The sequence below is a fragment of the Solanum lycopersicum genome, chromosome 8, assembly GCF_036512215.1.
Source record: "Solanum lycopersicum chromosome 8, SLM_r2.1".
In the NCBI taxonomy this organism is placed as follows: domain Eukaryota; kingdom Viridiplantae; phylum Streptophyta; class Magnoliopsida; order Solanales; family Solanaceae; genus Solanum; species Solanum lycopersicum.
The window spans coordinates 57,701,979-57,722,714 of NC_090807.1; the positions used below are offsets into that span (position 1 = coordinate 57,701,979).

At 31.2% G+C, this 20,736-nt stretch overlaps 1 protein-coding gene across 4 annotated transcripts; it reads left to right on the forward strand.

The window, feature by feature from the left end:
* The first annotated feature begins 368 nt into the window (after positions 1-368).
* Positions 369-10,213, forward strand: LOC101266356 (uncharacterized). Of its 4 annotated transcripts, none has more exons than XR_011211206.1 (10): positions 369-1,351; positions 4,496-4,687; positions 5,869-6,216; positions 6,675-6,738; positions 7,318-7,535; positions 7,624-7,737; positions 8,171-8,294; positions 8,467-8,637; positions 9,572-9,675; positions 9,787-10,213. XR_011211206.1 is itself a non-coding variant. In XM_069288160.1 (10 exons), the coding sequence occupies exons 1-10, from the start codon at positions 542-544 to the stop codon at positions 9,929-9,931; spliced, it is 2,331 nt and encodes a 776-aa protein (XP_069144261.1). In that variant the 5' UTR covers positions 369-541; the 3' UTR covers positions 9,932-10,213. The 4 variants fall into 4 exon arrangements, 2 of the variants coding, with proteins under 2 accessions (XP_069144261.1, XP_004245204.1); XR_011211207.1 differs by having other exon boundaries at positions 8,189-8,294; XM_069288160.1 differs by having other exon boundaries at positions 8,426-8,637.
* Positions 10,214-20,736: the final 10,523 nt, after the last annotated feature.

Here is a 20,736-nt window from a genome sequence, read left to right on the forward strand (position 1 = left end):
GTGAAATCAATAATAAACAAGTACTATGAGACAAATAAAGTATATTTTAAAAAGTCTCATTAACCACCAAGATATATGGTGTTAATTGTAATGAATGACATTGATCCTTTCGTAATTAGAAGTCTCATGTGTAAGTGTGGATATGAAAAAACTATTGATATAATCAGTTTCAATGTAGGTGATGAACATCATAAAAGTGTGTGATTAATTAGGGGGAAAAACGATAAAAAGATATCATTTAAATATGTGAAAGAAATAAAAACACCATATATTTATGATTTAATTTAAAAATATTTTTACCATTAATATTTTTTAATTTAAAAATACACTTTATTATTATTTAGTGGGTCGAGTTAAACAGATGAGTTTTTGTTCATGTTCATTTCTATCACATTTTTGCCCCTTTTCCCTAATTGGAGTCATATTTAAGTTCACTTTAAAATTAGGGCCACATAAATTAAATTTTGGCTGTTCCCTCCATTTGTTGTCTGCCCTTCTTCTTCCAAATTTGAATGCACCTGAATCTCTCTTCCTGCCATCAATGGCCAGCCCTTCCAACCCCAAAACCCTAAGCATCTCCTCAGCTCTCACTGACGACGATGATTTTCAAGACCCATCTCCTTCTCAGCTCCATTTGCCAAAACCCACCTCAAAAATTGCATCCCGTAAGCCTCTCAGACCGTATAAGAATGCCACTCCTCCTACTTCCAAGAAGCCAAAACAGTATTCATCACATGTTGGCAAGGAGAACATTGCTGTTGTTGGAAAGTGTACTGTGGATTTTGATTTGGGCCATGGATTAGATAGTTCTCGTCCTACCAAGAAGCCGAAACAACATCCAGTAAGTGTAGAAAAGGACAGTCTTGCTCCTGTTGTTTTTGAAAAATCTGATGAAAATGGGAAGAGACTTAATTCTGCTCATCATAAATCGGAGTCAGATTTTGAGGATTTGGATTTGGGTCATGGATTGGATAACATAGAATCAACTATAGATTGTTGTTCTGGGGTCAAAAGAGCGACTAATGAGGAAGAATTAAAGAGGGGTTACTTGTTTAAGTCGATAGAGGCAAGATTGCTCAATTCAAATGGTGGGTTGGAAGAGAGGAAGGAGGAGGAATCAGAGGAGTGCTCTGAGCTTGATTTACTGCTTAAGTTATGTGGTGAGGAGGATGAAGTATACTGTGACGCTTTGACAGCTGATCCGCATAGGCAAGAAGAGTGCTTGGAATTAGACGAAGAATATGGCCTCATTTGTTGTCCCCTTTGTGGAGCAGATATTTCAGATTTGAGTGGTGAAATGCGACTGGTTCACACTAATGAGTGTCTTGACAAAGACGAGACTCCAGCTGATGTAAGATGCTCTTACCTAATATTTGTTTCTTATTGTATGGAATGTAGCAACATATAATTAAGAAACATGTGTATGGCAGTGTTAAATTGATTTCTTTTTACGGTTGAGATGTCACATCAGTTTATGGAGAGTGCTTGAAGCTTTTTCCTAATGTTTTCTTTTGACATGAGCACTTTGTAGTCCCTATAATGTTGCCACTATTATATGATAAACTGATTTTAAGGACCAGTGCACCTCCCCTATTGACGTGATGATGAAGGAAAATGTTTGTGTCCAACTTGTTGATCGAAGAAGTAGTCACATGTTAAATGGTGATATGGTTTCTCTCTACTGCTATAGTTTGAACTACCAGAATGCTATCTTAAACCTTGTAATAGTTGGTCCACTAATTTTGATTGATGAAAATGGGAGTACTATCACGAAATAGATAAGAGATTAATAGTGAAACACCTAATCTTACTATTAGGGTCGTTTTGTTGATGGATTAGGAATAAGTAATTCTAGCATAAATCCTGTATTGAATGCATAAGAAAAAATAACTGGCGTATAGCTAATATAGTGTCTAGTTGATGATATTAGATAATACCATCATTGAGTTATACGATAATCTAAGTACAATTATTGTATGCAAGATAAAATGTGCAATAAGCATATGTATATTAGCATACAAGGATTAGAGTATATATTTAGCAGGCAAGGATTAGACTATGCAAAGTCAAAAGTTTCTTTTAGAGTAAGTTATTCATGTATAACAGTTCTCTTTGTTATTAATTACTGTATAACAATCCATTAACAACAACATAAACAATCCTTGCACTATAATTCCCGCATAACTAACATGTGAACCAAGCCATCCTTAAGAGTATAAAGGGGCATACCAAGGTAAATAGAGTTCAACACACATTGAATGTAACAAAAGAATTAAGTGAAAGATTCATCAACGAAGGGGTGAGAGATAATATATATGGGTCAAGGATTGCAAATGACATACTTCTTGTAAGCTAAAGTTCTTGCCAACTAGTGTATCTATGATATTGGTTAAAAAGCATTAATTGGACAAAACTTTTGAACATGATACTGGTTAGGCTACATATATATCTTGAAATTTTTTAGTTTGTTTCTTTGGGTCATAGTTAAAAATTTAGAATCGACTACTACTAAAGTTGTAAGATGTTAACTTTTATATTTAGTTGATCTCAATCCAGAAGTCCCTTGGAGAATGAAGATTATGGAGGTTGAAGAGTAGTGAATGCTTCTTAAGCAACGTGCTATTGTGGCACTAGTCAGAGTTAAGGTTTTGAGCAAAGGTGCCACAGATATAAAAAATAAAAATCTTTGTTACACAGTGGAAAGGAACACCAATGTCTAAGTAGTTTTAGCTAGATATGCCTTGATTAGAAGGAAATACAATGCATGCTTTTGTGATGGGTATCTCTTCTAAAACCAACGTGATTCCATGGGTGCATAAGGAAAATGTAGATTTAGATATAGATCCAAGACTTAATGGGAGAAAAGTATGGTTAGAGATGCATCTTAAAAAGGTATAACTGGTGTATAGTTAGGGTGCCTCTCTGAATGATGTGAACATGATTCATTGCTGTCAAGAGTTACGGAAATTCATCAACATAGTAATCAAGTAAAAGGATGCACCATCAACTAGAGATATATAACATATGGGTTTAAGAAGCCTCATTCCTTTGAGAAATGTTTATCAACATGTAGTCACTATCTTTCAACCTAAAGAGTGGCTGGAACAGAGTCTGGAATGCAACTCATTGTCTAATTGACAGCTTTGGACGAATAGATAAATCAGACTTCATGGGAACTCGTTCATCACCCTGTACAGGATAAGTTGCCCATCTTTCAAATACACATCTTTTAGTTCGGAAGATCTCTAACTAAGGATCTGACGAACTGACTCTATTTTTATTTTGTGATAACTAAGAAATCCCCGGGGCCAATTTGCACACTTTTTGAAGCTCGGTGGATATTGGGCTGTCCCTCTTCCCTTTCTCGACTTAGATACTAGGCTTTTGTCAGCAGTAGGTCCTGAACTCGTGATGAGCGCGTTATCCACATATCACATGCTGTGCTCCTACCACTATACCAAAGTCCAGAGCCCCGGGAGCTGACTCTGTTGTTTTTTTAGTAACCCTAGCTAGTCTTTTGATTAAAATTTTTGTCCCCCTGGTTTTTTCTTCGACAGTTTTACCGTGCTGCTGACTTTTATTGCGTATCAACAAATGCTTATATCGAAAGTAAGAAAGAAAGATGTCAAACAAGCATTGAAGTTAATATAAGCAAAGGGTTATGCTGTGCAATGCCAACATGGTCTCTGTTAAGATTCATTTATTACAATCAAATTCATACTATGGTTCCTTTTTGATACATCTGGAATTGCAATGACTAAAGTACTGTAATACCATTTAACAAATATCTAGTAAAATGGTGAACATCTGTTCTACTTTTTGCTGTTTTGGTTGATTTAAAGTGAAATAACATAGAATTCTTTGAATTGCTTTGAGCAAAAATTTTATAGCTATTTCATAAAAGGATATTCATAATCATGGTATGGAAAATGAAAATGTGTAATTTTTAACGCCACATGAATTCAGTTCCAAGTCTGCAGGTGTTCCTTTCCGCATGTCTGTATGTGTATTATACTGCTCCTTCCTCTGAGATGCGCTTTAAAATGCTCTTCCCTAAATGATGGTACTAAATTCTTGTGTTTGGAAATTGTGTTCGGTCACCCTCAGTGGCCAGCTTCATATTTTCTGGGTTGAACCTTCACAAGCTGGGTATGCTCCCAAATTGACAAAACTTTGTTCGATCGTACTTTTAAGACTAGAGGTAATACACGTGAGTTTCCAAGACAAACATAACCACCAGAGCATTTATATGAAAGAAAACAGATAGCATGGTCTTTGTTACTGAATTCGGTCTAGTTCAACTCCTTAAAAAATAATCTATTTCCATCTAACGGTTTCAGTTACATTTCCGTTTATCATATTTCTAATTCATGTGTGTTTGAGAAACTGCTGCTGTTATAGTTCATCAGAGAAATTGCCTTTTGTTTCCTGATTTTAAAGAAGATATGGGAAGTTAAATGTTGTTACCTCAAGTACAAATTTGATCATCTTGCAGGTGGTTACTGCCAATAATGATGTATCTATTCAGTGTCCTGGGCAAGTGCTCAATGATTCCCCATGTCCTAAAGAGGTTGTTCACATGTCACCTGTTGTTGAGTGGTTACGAAATCTTGGACTACCTAAATATGAAGAAATCTTTGTTCGGGAGGAGATTGATTGGGACACTTTAAAATCCTTGACAGAAGAGGTTTGCTTATTGTTCTTCATTGCTAATATCTTTGTTCACAGAAAACTAACGATATTTCTAGTCACACCAGTTTTGTCGATATTCTCCTTGGAGATTTCTGATAATAAAAGGGAACATAGAACGAAGTATAAGATTATATTTTTTTGTGGCTGTTACTTGTGGAATTCTTTTCTTCCGGAAGTGCGCTTGTTCCTGTGAGAGTGAATTACGTTCAACTTGATGCACCTATAATGAAGGGTTTTGCTTTTTTAGAATTGGCTACTATTCATGGTTATTTTTAAAGATTAGGTTGTGAGCATAAAGCCTTAAACTCAGAATTGGGCTGGTTAAAATGCATCAGGGCATAATAAACCTCGAACCAATCTCCCTAGTAATATGTGAAGGGCCATTATTCCGTTAATTGACTATATGGCATCGAAGGTGAGATGTTCAGGGGCAGAGTGAGGCCATGGCCTCAAGGATTCTCCTCTTACATTTTCCCTTCTAGAAAATTGTGTGTTGTTCTCTCCGTTGAGTGCACCCAAAGACATAAAATCTATAACCTAACCATCAATCTCATTTTTCGTTTCTTCTCATTACTTATTTTGTTGGATGTCCTGTCCTACCATTACAAGTTTTGAATCATGTTCTTATTTGGAGTTGGCCGTTGGGGGTTCAAAACAAGGTTGCAACAGTGAGAACTGGAAACAAGAGTAGTCTTGAAGAATCATTTAAATAATAACTATGGTGACAATTCTCTGGTTATTAATTATTGTTTGAGTACCACTTGAGCTACTCTTTAAATTCTTGCCCCCAAAAGAATTTACTTTAGGTTCAAGTCAAGAAGATCAAGGTAAAAAGTTAGACTTGAATTTTCTTCCCCAGAGGGAAATGAACCTGGCAAATTCACGTACCCTATAAAGCAAGACTTGTTTCTCTACCATATATTCATTGAATTACTTCTCATGGTGATTTTTCTGCAGAAGTAATTAGCCCATTTTACCTTTCCTCAAGCTCAACCTTTCCAAGTTGTAGTTGTGAAGGGGGCTTTGCCGAGTTATATTTGTTATTTCCACTGTTATCTTATTTATGTGATTTGGTGACAAACTATTAAAGCTGTTTATTTCACGTGGTGCTCAAACCACTAAGCTTTAGTTATATCTTTGCCAAAACTAATTCCACTATTTTAAGTTCCATTGCAGGATTTATTTAGCATTGGTGTCACTGCTCTTGGTCCTAGAAAAAAGATTGTTAACTCTATTTTGGAGCTAAGAAAGGAAACTGCCGAGGAAAAAGTAGCTCGACAAGATGTTACAAAGATTACACCTGCTGATGCTGGTACTAGACCAAGCAAGTTGATAACAGATTATTTCATTTGTCCTGTTTCGGAAAGAAAGAAAGTTTGCGCTACTGATAAGGCACAAATGGAGGTCCAAAGAACTTGTTCAAGTGCTTCCCATAAGAGGATTCAGAAGAAAACTCCTGCCAAAAGTGCAAAATCTAAAGATATTCCCGTGTGGTGTTCTATACCAGGAACACCATTCCGAGTGGTAAATACCCTAAACACATAACATACTTACATGGACTTTTGTATCATCTCAGTTCTTGGAGAAGTGCATAATATGCTAATCAACATCATCTGTTTTACCAAAATTAAGTAGGATGCTTGAAATGCACATATATTACTGGTAGCTCTCCATATATATACACATTTTCTGGATTTACCACAATGGAGATTATAGGTGCTGGTTCAAAGCAATGCCAATGTGTATTTTATACTGTATTAGTGGTTTAAATAGTTATATGATTTCTGTGTCTAATGCTTGTGCCATTCGGTTATTGATAATGAACATTATTGCACTATGACCCCACTTGTGGGATTACACTGGACATGTTGACAAAAAATATTACCAGACTTTTGTCCCAACTGCTAAGATATAAAGTTGTTATTCTTTATACCTCTCTTTTGCTATAAATTGCTAAAAGTATCTTGTTTACATCGTTGCAGGATGCTTTCAAGTACTTGAGAAGAGATTGTTCTCATTGGTTCCTCAGCCACTTCCATTTAGATCGTAAGACCTCTTCTGACAACCATATTTTCAAATGTTTATAGCTAAATCAGCACAAATAGAAACAGAGAAAATAGCATCAGCTCGTAAGGCAGTCTCCTTTAACTCTGCTTGTAGGGGCATTTCCAAAGTTGTGTTCAATTTAAAAGAAGGCATAAATATATTTTGAATTTGTTCAAAAAAGTTGTGGAACTTTCTTTTTTTCTTTATAATAAAACTTCTCTGCACCCCAAATGCCCCAAAGTCCTTTTCCTTCCTGTAACAAATGCGAAATAATTAGCATTTTTTATTCTTATCTTAACTATCGTGTTAAGTTTCCTCATTTATCATGATAGTCACTTGATAACTTTTGTATCTTTTAGTAAGAAGAGGGTTTTAAGGATGTTACATATTTGCAATGTGGATATCATATTAACCAGCCTTGAGACCTACTTGATTGGTTGCTGCCTTTATGGCATGACGTTCATGGAAAATTTTTAGACACATCCTTATAGGTGTATATGATAATCTAGTTTGGTGATTATGTGATCAGATATTACTTATCAGTCAAGCTTTGAATTTTATTATCATATCTTTCTGTAGATTATCAAGGCCTCACTAAGTCCTTCTGTCATGGAAAGATCTATTGTTCCTCAATTACGGCAAAGCTTGTTAATCTGAAGATCGGAATCCCATGGGACATGATGCAAGTTTTACCCATCAACCAGAAGATCAACATAGCAGGGATTGATGTCACATGCTTTGAAGCAAATCATTGCCCGGGTTCCCTAATAATCCTTTTTGAGCCAGCCAATGGTAAGGTGTGATTCAAATGGTTTGCCCTGTGCCTTTTATGAATTCTAGTTTGATTGCTCTTGTGATGGATACTTTGTTTGTGTTATGCAATAGGCTGTCCTGCACACAGGGGATTTCCGATTTTGTGAAGAAATGACAAGGAATGCAATCTTGCAGACTTGTTGTATCCACAGTCTCATCCTAGATACTACATACTGTGACCCTCAGGTATTTAGATTGTTAATTCATTCTTGGCTGTGAAACCTACCAAAAATTATGTGCTTGGTGTATATTTTAGGTTGTAAACTCAATATATGGTTATATATTTTGAGTGTCATACCTTGGCCATAGAAGCAAACACTTTGAGGAAATGCTCTAGTATGATCATGTCACATAATGTGTTAGCTAATATTGAGATTTCTCCTTACATCTGACATGACAAGAAATAATATAGATAGGAAACGATAATTGAGTATGTTATACATCAATTATTAGAAGTAGCAAATACAATTTATTTACCCAATACATTAAAAAGGACAGGAAACATACAGGACCAATCCATACGCCAGGAACATATGAAATAGCAAAAGTCTTGTATATACAGTTGAATACATTTCACTATGTCATCAGTTGTTTCCATTAATCCTTCAGATGTTGCAAGTGTTTGCTTCCCTTGCAGTATGACTTTCCCAAACAGGAGGCTGTTATTCAATTTGTTATTGAATCAATACAAGCTGAAACTTTCAACTCAAAGACCTTGTTTCTCATTGGTAGCTATACTATAGGTAAACTTCATCTCTGGCCTTTTAAGTTTATCGGTAATATTGTGGCCAAAAGCTCAAAGCTACCTAGTATCTTATGCTTAATGCTTTCATCAAAAGTCAATTTCTCATGGTTTCTGTCCTTGCTGATTTAGGAAAAGAGAGGTTGTTTGTTGAGGTTGCTCGTGCTTTGCAGAAGAAAGTCTATGTCACTGCATCAAAGTTGAGCATTTTGGAGTGTCTGGGTTTTACTCGAGAAGAAATGCAGTTTTTCACATTAAATGAGCAGGAAAGTCAAATTCATGTCGTGCCTATGTGGACACTGGCTAGCTTCAAAAGGTTGAAGTATGTTGCTAATCAGTATGCGGTAAGTTTTTTGATGTCCAAGTGCTTTGTGATGATTTAAATTCTGATGCATCCTCAGTCTGGTGTTTTAAAGATCTTGTAGATGGAAAGAAGTTGGTGTTGAATTGAGGTCCATAGTTAATCAGTAATTATATTGATTGAAAATAACAAAGCTCCACCTAGTGAATATCATCCTCTTATACTGATTGGAGGGCCTAAAAGTTCTCTTTACTGCAACATACTCATTATAATAGAGTACACATTTTCAGTTTTGCTGACATCAATTAGATGCTCTCTCAGCAAGAACCAACAGAGTCTAGCCAAAAGTTTGCACAGAATCTAGAGCTAAATTCATTAGTAGGCACACCTCTATGTGTCTTGGTTTGGTTCATACATGTTTTTCCTTTATAGCACACTTTAGTATATTGCATATATGTTTTTCCTTTATAGCACACTTACATATATGTTTTTCCTTTATGGTTACTCCCTTTGTTTAATTTATATGACACTCTTTCCATTTCAAAAAATTCTATTTCTACACAACTTATACAACTTTCAAGTATTCAAATTTATTAAACTACACACTTTCTAACTTTCATGTGGTGTTTACTTTCTTTTCAACCACTATTTAATAGAAAGGAGTATAAGTTATTGGTTGAGTGTATCACTTGGAGGTCCTTACTTTCTTTTTCTTAGAATGCAACACACAACATTAAGATGGAGTATTTCTTGGGAAAATTTGTGTACCAACATCATTTTTCTACCAGTAACTGAATTTCCTGGCTGCATATACTCTAGCTTTGTCATTGACTACTACCTTTTGGTAGAATGTACCTTATCCAATTACATCTTTACTTGGAACATTCCAACCAATAGGTTTTCACACCACCATATACACAAGTTTTTGTTTATTGATCCAACTTTGAGTGGTATGTAACAGTTTGTTACTACTTCAGCGTCGATACAGTCTTATAGTTGCTTTCTCTCCAACTGGTTGGTCATTTGGTAAAGGAAAGAAGAAGTCAACAGGAAGCAGGTGGCAACAGGGTACTATAATCAGGTCATTATCTACTACTATTTAACTTGTGTATTAACTATAACTGAATCGAGGTACTAGATCATGGATGGCACATTTCTGATTTGTTGAAAACATCATTTGTTTTCGTCTCAGGTATGAAGTACCATACAGCGAACACAGCAGCTTTACAGAACTTAAAGAGTTTGTTAAGTTTGTATCTCCTGTTAACATCATCCCTAGTGTAAATAATCGTGGACCTGAATCCAGCAGCGCTATGGTCTCACGTCTCTTGGACTGATCTATTCGACACCAAATAGCAATAACTCATTGCCCCTTGCCTCGTTTTGTAATTTGAGGTTGCATTTGGCTACTACTCTGTAACTTAGTTTTTTCATGTTATACCATTCTGTGTTGTAGCTTGGATAATGTAACTGCTGATGTTATGTGTATTCTCTGGCATGATGTAATAGTAGTTAGTATAACAATTACTTCTTATCAATTAGTTTTGGTGCAAAACTCGTTTAAGTGTTGATTTGTTTTTATTAAATAAGTATAAATAATAGATTTCGAACCTCATAAATTTCTTATCCTTTATTGATTTTCCCTTTTTCTTCACGTGAATTTTTGTAGGTTCTTTGTTTGGGTTTCTTTAAGACCATCTATGGATGCTTCAACCTATCTCTATATCACTTTTTATTGTCAAAATTTGAAAAACTACTATTCACTCTTTATTTTACATTTTAAACTATTATATTATTATTTTTATTATTTTCTAATTAATATATTATTTTATAGTGTCATTAATTAAATATCTAATATTCATATTTTTTTAAAATATTTTAAAATATTTTAAAAAATATCTTATTATTTAATATATATTATTTTCATCCCGAATTAATAGTATTTTTTTTTTAATTTTCATCAATAATATGATTTGATTTTATTATTAATTTTCACTATAAATAATACACAATCAAAATGATAAGATCAAAGATTTAATTTAAAAGTACAACACATAATATGATAATTTAAATACAAGATAACAATGCACATTACATAATAATTTAAATACAAAATAAAATACAATACATAGCATGATAATTAAATCACGCTGAAACAAGAATCATGGCAAAATGATGTTGAACGTACATTCTGAATTTTGCAATCACGTTTTGCAATTTTTGCAGGACGGTCCCGTTTTTGGAGAAAAGAAGTACTACATGATATCATGACCACGTGTATTATACTGCACAACATGATAATTAAGGATGAACACGAAATGCACCAATTTAAGATGTCATAGAGGCTCCAACTCTAACGGCATAAATGTTGGTAGACGGCAATCTCCGGTTTGAACAACTTTTAGCTAGACAAAAGAATTAATGATATAAATGTTCAATTTGAATCCCGTTATGTATTAATGGAGTATTTATTGAAACAACGTAATAATTTTGAAAATTGAGTGCTTATGTAATGTTTATGCAATCGTATTGCATTTTTATTTGAATTTGTCAATTAATTTGTAGATTATATAATATTTTATTGAAATTTATGTTATTTAATATTTTAAATAAAATATAATTTTACATTAAATAAAAATATTTTAAAAAATTATCACATAAAAATTATATAAAATAATTATTGAAAAAATAAAAAATTTATATTATGATTTAAGAAAATAAGAATAAAATAGAAATAATAATATAATATTTAAGAGAATAAAATAAAAAATTAAATTCGAGTTGATTATCTGAAATGGAAGAGTAAAATAGAGGATAAAGTTAAAGATGCTCGTAGCTGAAAAGTTTCCCTTTTCATGTTTCCAAACGTCTCTAGAAAAACAAGAAAACTTAATAGTCAAACACTCCTTAAAACAAATTAATTCAAACACCCTTGAAAGAGGTAAACAATTTACTCTTTAATTAAATAATAACTATTCGATAGAGTTTGTTGATTATATAAAAACTAACACATTTAAACAAAATATAATTTTAAAAATAGTAGTAATCAATACTTTTTTTTATTACGTAAAACACTATTTATTTTATATCTAGATAAAGATAGAAGTATTACTTAATTTAGAGTGTGATATTTTTCTATTTTGGGTAAAACTGTTGCAACAATAATATTCATTATTAAGTGAAGGGAGGTGGCAAGTCTTTTCTCAACCATAAGACTATTATCCCTCAACAAGTGGGATATTCAACTGTCTTCTGATCTGATGTTGTAATTGAAATTATGATTTGTTTACAAGTCAAAATCCATGGCCTTGTGCTATTGATTCTTCCACTAGTTTTATATTAAAATTCGGAATCTAAAAGGTATAAAATATTTAAAAAGCATTTCAAAATAATATATATGAATTTTTATTAAGCGAAGGGAGGTGACAAGTCTTTTATTTTATTTTTTTTAATTTTTTAAAGTAGACAGGATTTACTGTCATTAAAAGAAATTTCAAGTCTACTACGTGAGTAATTTTGTTGTTTGAGTTAAAATAAAAATTCATATACCGTTTTAAATTTTTTGTTAATATCTTATACCTTTTAAGCTCCGAATCTATTTATACTATATATATATATATATATATATTGCATTTTAATTATTAAATAGTTTATTTTGACATAAATTTAAGAAATATCAAAAGACTTTGTAGTGTTTTAAAACTATTTCAGAAAGAGCATGAGATCTTAGAGGAGGCAAAAAGCAAAGGTGTTCAATGAATCTTCTCGATAAGAAACCTACATCATATATATAATATATTATGAATCATTTAAACCCAAGGCTAAAAATTGACTCAATTATTAGTATTAATTACTTAGTGTTTCAAGAGTAGAATTTGACATAGATTTTAATATAAGCAACACAAATAAACCAACCAACGTGTTGTTGTTCTCCTTATTTATTCCCTAGCTATAGCTTCGTGTTTCAATTTATTATTTTTTTTAGAAATGAAAGTTTATTTAGAAAAGAATTTTGTTAATTTTTTTAATTTTAAATTTTCACATGATATGTTTAAGATTGTTAAATTAAATAATATTTTGTATATCTTTAATTTAAGAGGTACGATAAAAATTAATAAATTTATTTACTTTCTTAAATTTTATGTCCAAATTAAAAGTAAATAAATTAAACTAAAATAAAGGGAATAATAATATTTCTCTATACATTTATTAATTTAATTAAGAATCCTAATGAATAATATGTGGTGTATTATTCCCGATAGATATCCTCACCATTCACCTGATTTTTCAAACTAAACATTTATTTTTGATATAGGAGAAAAATAAAAAGGTGAATGGTGGGAGTAACCTCTAATATATACTAGTGTTCGATCATAGATTTTTAAATATTCTTGACAAATATTATTTGGGTGAAATTTCACGATGTGTTTGACCATAATATTTGAAAAAATATCACTTTTTTTTTAGAAAAATATGATTTATAACCATACATTTTAAAAACTATCAAAATTAACCATAAGTTTGTATTACAATCAATTGGATCTTCGTTGCAACAAATAACAAGTAATGTCCATGACACTAGAGTAATGTGGTAGTTTGGAGTGAGTGCAACAAACATCATTCCATACATCTTCAAGTAGACAAAGCACATGACTTTGTTACTCTAAGCCGATGATTCATCATTTTCATCCACAACGGTATCATCACTTTCATATTTACTTTCATATTTCATCACTATTTTGATGCTCACGTTAAAAATTATGTAATACAATGCAACACTACTATAGAGGGTGTTTTTTTTGTAAAAGATTAAAGTTTGATGTAAAATTTAATTTTCAAAAGATCCTAAATGATGAGATGTGATCCAAATACTAGAAAAAATTAGTATTTGGAAATTTGCCAGAAATATTTGTCAAACAAATTATATGGACAAACACTATTTGCCAATCCCCCCCCCCCCTCGCCCAATATTATTTGAAAATCTATGGCCAAACGGGCCCAATATTTTGCTTTTGAAAAGCCAACTACTTGTTGTTTCCTATAGTCTGTATCTGATGTTCTTTCTCTGCTTAATAATAGTTGTCTATTACATAAAAAATATTTGTTCAACAATACTTATTCAATTTACAATATTAAGAGATAATTTATTTTTCCTATCTATTTTATCATTGTTATTAAATATTTTTCATCCTGTCCCTAATACTTATTCACTTTTGTATTGACACACATATTAAGAAAATAATTATTGACATAGTGAGTTTACCATTTTATCCCTATTAATTATGAAGTAAATGAATTAAAAATTTAAGATTTTAAATTTTTTTTACCTTTTTAAAAATAATTAATTGAGGATATAATAAGTAAAAAAAAATTCTTTCTTCATTTGTCAAAATAGACAAGTAATTAGGGACAACTATAAAATGAAAAGTACACATGTGATTAGAGACAGAGGATTAGAAGAGTATTATCATCTAACACGTTTCTTAAAGCATTAAATTTAATAAAGTTAAATGATAAAATAGTAATATTGCTCCTATTATTTATTGTTTTCTAAAAGATGTATTTACTCAATACGTTTGAATTGACGCACCTATTAAAGAACAACAATTAATATAGTAAGATTACTATTTTACCCCTACAAATTATGAAGTAAAAGAATTAAAAATTTAAGCTTTTTAAAAAGTTCTACTTTTTTCAAAGTAATTAATTGGGGGTGTAATATGTACTCTAAGGGGTCATTTGGTAGAGTTATTAGAAAATATAATGCATGTAGTAGGTGTGTGCATGTATTAGTAGTACCTTGTTTGATACACTTGTTCATGCCATGTATATACACTCTATTGTGTATTAAGTTACGTATTACTAATACCAATGAATTTTAGGTATTAGTAATACACAACATCTTAACACTTGCATTAGATTAAATAATTACAAAGCTATCCTTAAATCCTTTTCATTTTCTTTGTTGTCATAACTTTTTAGTTTATTTTAATTTATTTTTTGATGTCTTTTAATTTTTTGGTGTCTTAATAGGTATTATGACCTCTTTAAGTATCTTTTTTTTTTTAAAAAAAAAAACAAGAATCTAATTTCAATATAACTTAACCAAAATTTTTACTATTGTGACGATAAATTTGATAAAAGAAATTATTTGCCAACTTTTTACAAAAATATTTTGACGCAATAGTACAACTATTTAATATTATTTTTTTTAAAAAAAAGAAGAAAAATTAATGGTGTTTTAGCAAAGAACTTTGTTGCAACGGAAGTGTACAAATAAATAAAGTGTGAAGGGTATATTTGTAAATATATATACTTTTAATAGAAATTATGTAAGATTAGTTATTTCTATTTCATCAAACCAAACAATGTATAAGAAATAATGCTTCCATAACTAATGGAAGCACTACTAATACAAGCATTACTAATGCACCCTATTTTGCATTATTCTTATACTCTACCAAACAACCCCATAGTTATCATTTCTTGGTTTGTCAAAATGAACAAGTAATTAGGGACAACTATAAATAGAAAGGTGGAGAGAGAGTAATAAACAACTATTATTGGAGAGAGGAAATATTAAACAACAAAAAGACAAAAATACGGGTTTGCTTGATTTCATCACCAGTAAGCCCAAAACAATTAAAGTGAACTCATACAGTTAATGAGAGAAAATGACATAAATAGTCTCTTAACTATAAGAGTAGGTCTGAAATGGTTCCTTAATTATACATTTAACGGTATATTCCTTTCACTATTTAAAAAAATTTCAGCTTTGATCCCTTAACTATAAACTTATCGATTTTAGTCCCTTAACTATAAAATTACCAATTTTAATCTTTTAAATATTCAAAAACTTATTATATTTGGTTTTTGTTTATTTTTTAATATAAATATCTTAAGTTTATATTTATAGTTAAGAAATCATTTTGGATCAACTCCTACAATTAAGAAACTTTTTATGTCATTTTCTCCTATTATTGACATATTTATCACAAACAAATATAATGTAACTACTTTTCCAATAATAGCAACACAATTATTATTGTCACCATTTTTTTCCAGCATCATTTATAACTTTGAGTTTGAATTATAACTTCTTCTTTTTTTTGCCTTTTCTACCACAATAATATATATATATATATATATATATATATACTCTTCGTCTCATTTATATGTCATCCATTTTTATAAAAAATTAATCTATAATACTTGTTATTTCATAAAATCAATGCATAAAATATCATATTTTTTTCCTTTTTACCCTTGTGAGTGTAACGACCTGTTTTAGTCGTTTTGAGCAGCAGATTTTATTTCTGGAAAACTGACTGAGACAACGGACCCCACGACGTACCGTCATGGACACGACGGAACATCGCAGGGTCTCGTTTTAAAACACTTAGAAAATCTGAAATTGGGTACTGAAAGTCGACTCTCTGAACTTCGTGACGGAATGGCAGGACGGACCGTCATAGGCGTGACGGACCGTCATAGAGTGTTCAGTGGAAATCCAGTCTCTGAACCTTGCGACGACCTGCAGGACGGACCGTCGCAGGCACGACGGGCCGTCACAGGTTGCGTAATCCCAGTCTGGGTCGGATTTCATTACACATTTTAAGGGACGTTTTGGACTATTCCTACTTTAATTATAAAGTTAGAGGGTAAGGTTAATAAGTCCAATTACTTGGGGGATAAAAGAGGTAACCTTAAGTTAATTAGTGGGTTATTATTGCCATCTTTTATTCTTAATTATATACTAATTAGGGTAAAAGAAAGAGGGTTTGAATAAAGAAAATAGAAAGAACAAAGAGAAGGAAAGAGAAACGATAGAGAGAGGATCGAACGAGAGGAAAAACACAAAGCTTGGGAAATTGCTTGCTTGATCACGAATCTTCGGTGGAGGTAGGTTATGGTTTTTATACTATTCGTAGTAAACTCTTAATAGCGAATGATATGTATTGGTAGTGCTGTAAACCCTGCTATATGCCTAATTGTATGCTTGCATGAATGTGATTATATGATTGTGATGAAATAAGCATGATGAAGCTATTGAATCCCAAATCTTGGTAAAAAACCTAATCTCTTGTTAATGATGATGCCTTGGTATAAAAGAAGGCTTGATGAACTAAAGTAATGAGATTGATGATGCCTTGGTATAAGAGAAGGCTTGATGAATTGATAGAATGAGATTAGGGGATCGGGTGTCACGAACCGACACGTAGAATTAGTGGATCGGGTGTCACGAACCGACACGTAGATTTAGGGGATCGGGTGTCACGAACCGACACGTAGAATTAGGGGATCGGGTGTCACGAATCGACACGTAGATTTAGGGGATCGGGTGTCACAAATCGACACGTAGAATTAGGGGATCGGAGTGTCACGTACCGACACAAGAAGAATAAAGATAATGAATCTTGAAAGATGTTAATATACTCAATCTAATGAATCTAATTCCCAAATGAGTATGGTATTGAGGCTTGAGTCCTCATGTGTGAACTCGACGGTAATTGTTAATGAGATAGTACTTGTTGTTGCTACATGTTGAGTATCATAGTAGATTTTATGATATTACTTGGTATATACTGTTTTCTATTTTGAGTTGGCCGATGATATCTACTCAGTACCCGTGTTTTGTACTGACCCCTACTTTTATTGTTTTCTTCTTGTTATTTGTGGAGTGCAGCAAATGTACCGTCGTCTTCAACTCAACCGCAATTCTAGCCAGTCTTCGTCACATCGGATCTTCAGGGTGAGCTAATGTTTCTAGCTTGGACTAGATCTTCTTCCTCATGTCTTGATACCTTGAAGTTCCGGCATGGACTAGTTTTTATTTGTTTTAGCTTCTTAGAATACTCTTAGTTTAGTAATTTGATCATAGATGTTCTTGTGGTGATGACTTCCAGATTTTGGGGATAATAATAGTTGTTGAGTTTTTAGAAGTTATTGAATTGGTTTTTATTAATGAGTTAAGTCTTCCGCATTATTTTCTGTTGATATTATATCGAAATGTTAAGGTTTAAATTGGTTGGTTCGCTCACATTGGAGGGTAAGTGTGGTGCCAGTCGCGGCCCGGTTTTGGATCGTAACAGTGAGTTATTTTACATTGAAAAGTATACATTTGACCAACTTACAATAACTAAGTAAATGATTCATGTTCATTAGTTAAGTTAGTTAATCAAAATAAATTAATTCATATTCATTCATTGAAAATTTGAGCTTCAAAAAAATTAAATAAAAACAGAAATGCAAAATTATATTATCTTAATGCAAATATAAAGTAAAATATGACATATATAATTGAACAGAGAGAGTAAAATATTTGCTTCTATCTTTAATTTAACTTGGGCCAAATATATAAGCAGATCCCTAAAGTTGTTGGATTTTTTCCCTCAGGTACCTCAACTACGTCATTTTTCTATTGAATCATTGAACCCCATAATTTGTTCCGTTTAAACAAACACTGTTGTCTGATGTGGAACCAGATTTGTGAGGGTATTGATAGATGATACATATGTTGTTCTACAAATCATTAGTCCAATTGATAGTGAAAATGGTTCAGAATTATTGTGTTTTGCTTAAGTCATTTGAACACATTAGAAAACAAATGAGACTAACACAGTTTGTCTTCAGTCTTTCAGTCAAAATTATTACAATTCGAATACAATTGAAGACATTTACAATAGTAAAGCTGATCAAAATCAACCAACAGTGTTTTAAAGAAATAAATTATGGGTGGTTCAATAATTCAATTGAAAAATAACGTAGTTGAGATATCTGAGGAAAAAAACCCAACAAGTTTAGAAATTTGTTTATGTATTTGACCTTTAACTTGTCTGTCTCTCCTTTGAAATTGCATCTACCATCATTTAGTCGGGGGATAACTGACAAGTTGTTCCAAAATTGTTAATTCTATATATTTTAAATATGAAATAGAAATAATATTATTATTTTGGGATAATTAAAAGATAAGTTACCTCATGATTTTCTCAATTGAATATGGAATTAACACATTTTAAAATTAATTCAAAATTAGTAGGCAAACTTACATAAATTTCATTAGTTTAAGAGTTAATTATTTAGATACACTATCGTTTGCAATTTTATATAACTTGTCAGATTTTTGGCTGTCTAGATACGATGAGATTCATATGTGTGGAAATAAATGGGTCAAAATTATGTGTAATTCATTCTAAATATAACATGTATCTATCTAAGCTACATAACAAAATCTCACTCGTCTCTCTTTCATATTGTTCGCCACTCTCCATTGTATCTATATCGCAAATACATGCGAATCACACCAGATACATACAAATATATGTATTTAGTGTTATTCGCATGTATCTGAGATACATACACATCTCGCTAGTCTCTAATTTTATATATCTGATAGTAAAAATACATGTATCTAAACATATTTTTTTCAATATATGATAAATTACACTTAATTAATAATAAGATACGTAATATTATTATTAATATATATGATATTTAAGTATATCAATATTGTAGTTTTTCCAAATTAGTAACTCTTGTACCAAATGGGCTTGATTGTTTTTCAATGGGAAAATTTCATATATGGCAAACTTATTAGATTAAATAACATTATATGGGTATAGTTTACCTAATTACATAATATGAGTATAGTTAAGTTATTAAAGGTGTCTTTAATTTTGTATATAAATTTTTTTTTTATTATTTATACAATTCTATTTTAAAAAGTTGTTTGTAACTGAAGCATTAAATATGGTAACAATAAATCAAGATAATGCCACAATTTTAGGGAAACTTCCCTATTTTCAAGTCATACGTTCAAATTCAAAAAAAAAATCTGTTTATAATAAGTCATGTACAAATTAATTTCTGTATATACATACCTACCTATATATACAAAAAAAATAAAAATAAAAAGTCATTCACAGATTATTTTCTGTTTATATATATCAATTTACCTTTTTTGTATATAGTATATACCAGCACGTATTCAATGTCTTTTATTGTATATGCACATCCAATTAGATTGCAATAAATATACATATACAATCTTATTGAATAAATATATACATGTACAAAAATGCATTTTACGAATTTGTATAACAAGAGATATATGTTATTCAGGTTTTTAATTGTATATAGTATATACTAACACTTATTCAATGTTTTTATTAATTGTATATGCATATTTAATACATTATATTCGATAATTTATATATAACTACTACAATATACAAAATTATAATCACATATGATATTTCCCCATCTATATACAATCCCTACTACTAGCTATTAAAACAGACATATACATATCAATTTTTGTATATGTATGTAAACTTAATATATACTAACTTCTAAAATTTGTATATAACTAATAGAATATACAAATTCTAATCATATATTCAAATTTTCCATCTGTATAACTAAGTCCAATTACTATTTTGTATATATATACAAAAACCAAAAATAACATAAACATGCAATATACTATATACAATTACTCACATGGAATATACTATATACAATACTTAATTTAATGGTTTTTGTATATTGACAACTAATTAACAAAAAAATTGTATCTAAGTTTGTGTTTTTAGACACTATCTCATGATACCCAACAACTCTTTGATACCAGATTTCTGAGCCACAGTGAGACGAGCAGGGAACTTGATGTCAAACTTGATCCTCAAATTCCCTTTCTTTGACGGATCTTTTGGAAGCGGCATGCCTTCACCTGGGACAATATGTTCATAATTTGGTTGAATCACGTTGTTGATTGGAGACTTCAACTTCAGGAGGGATTACTGAAATTTTGGACAAAAATTCAAAATTCAAATCTGATATTGGAGTATTAAATGTAGGAGAAGACGTTAGAATGAGGAAAGGAGAGAGAAAATTAATTGTGAATAGGAGAGAGAAAATTAGATTGTGTATAATTATATACAAAATTAGAAAATAAGGTTTTTATATAATTGGTTACATAATAGGTTGTGGGCCCCCATTAATTATAGCAAAATAAAATAAACTATAATTATATAATGTAAATAAATTAAATTATACCCCTAATATATAATTAGTTATGAATGTTTGACATTTCATATAATTTTTCCTTTTTCATTACTTCATCGTCCAGAACATGTTGATC

What these genes read in the sequence shown, in the direction of transcription:
- LOC101266356 (XM_069288160.1), top strand. Translation starts at nt 542, where the DNA reads ATGGCCAGCCCTTCCAACCCCAAAACCCTAAGCATCTCCTCAGCTCTC. An exon ending in CAGCCACTTCCATTTAGATC is followed by an intron (nt 6,739 to 7,317) that starts GTAAGACCTCTT and finishes ATCTTTCTGTAG; the next exon opens with ATTATCAAGGCCTCACTAAG. An exon ending in CAACAGGGTACTATAATCAG is followed by an intron (nt 9,676 to 9,786) that starts GTCATTATCTAC and finishes TTTTCGTCTCAG; the next exon opens with GTATGAAGTACCATACAGCG.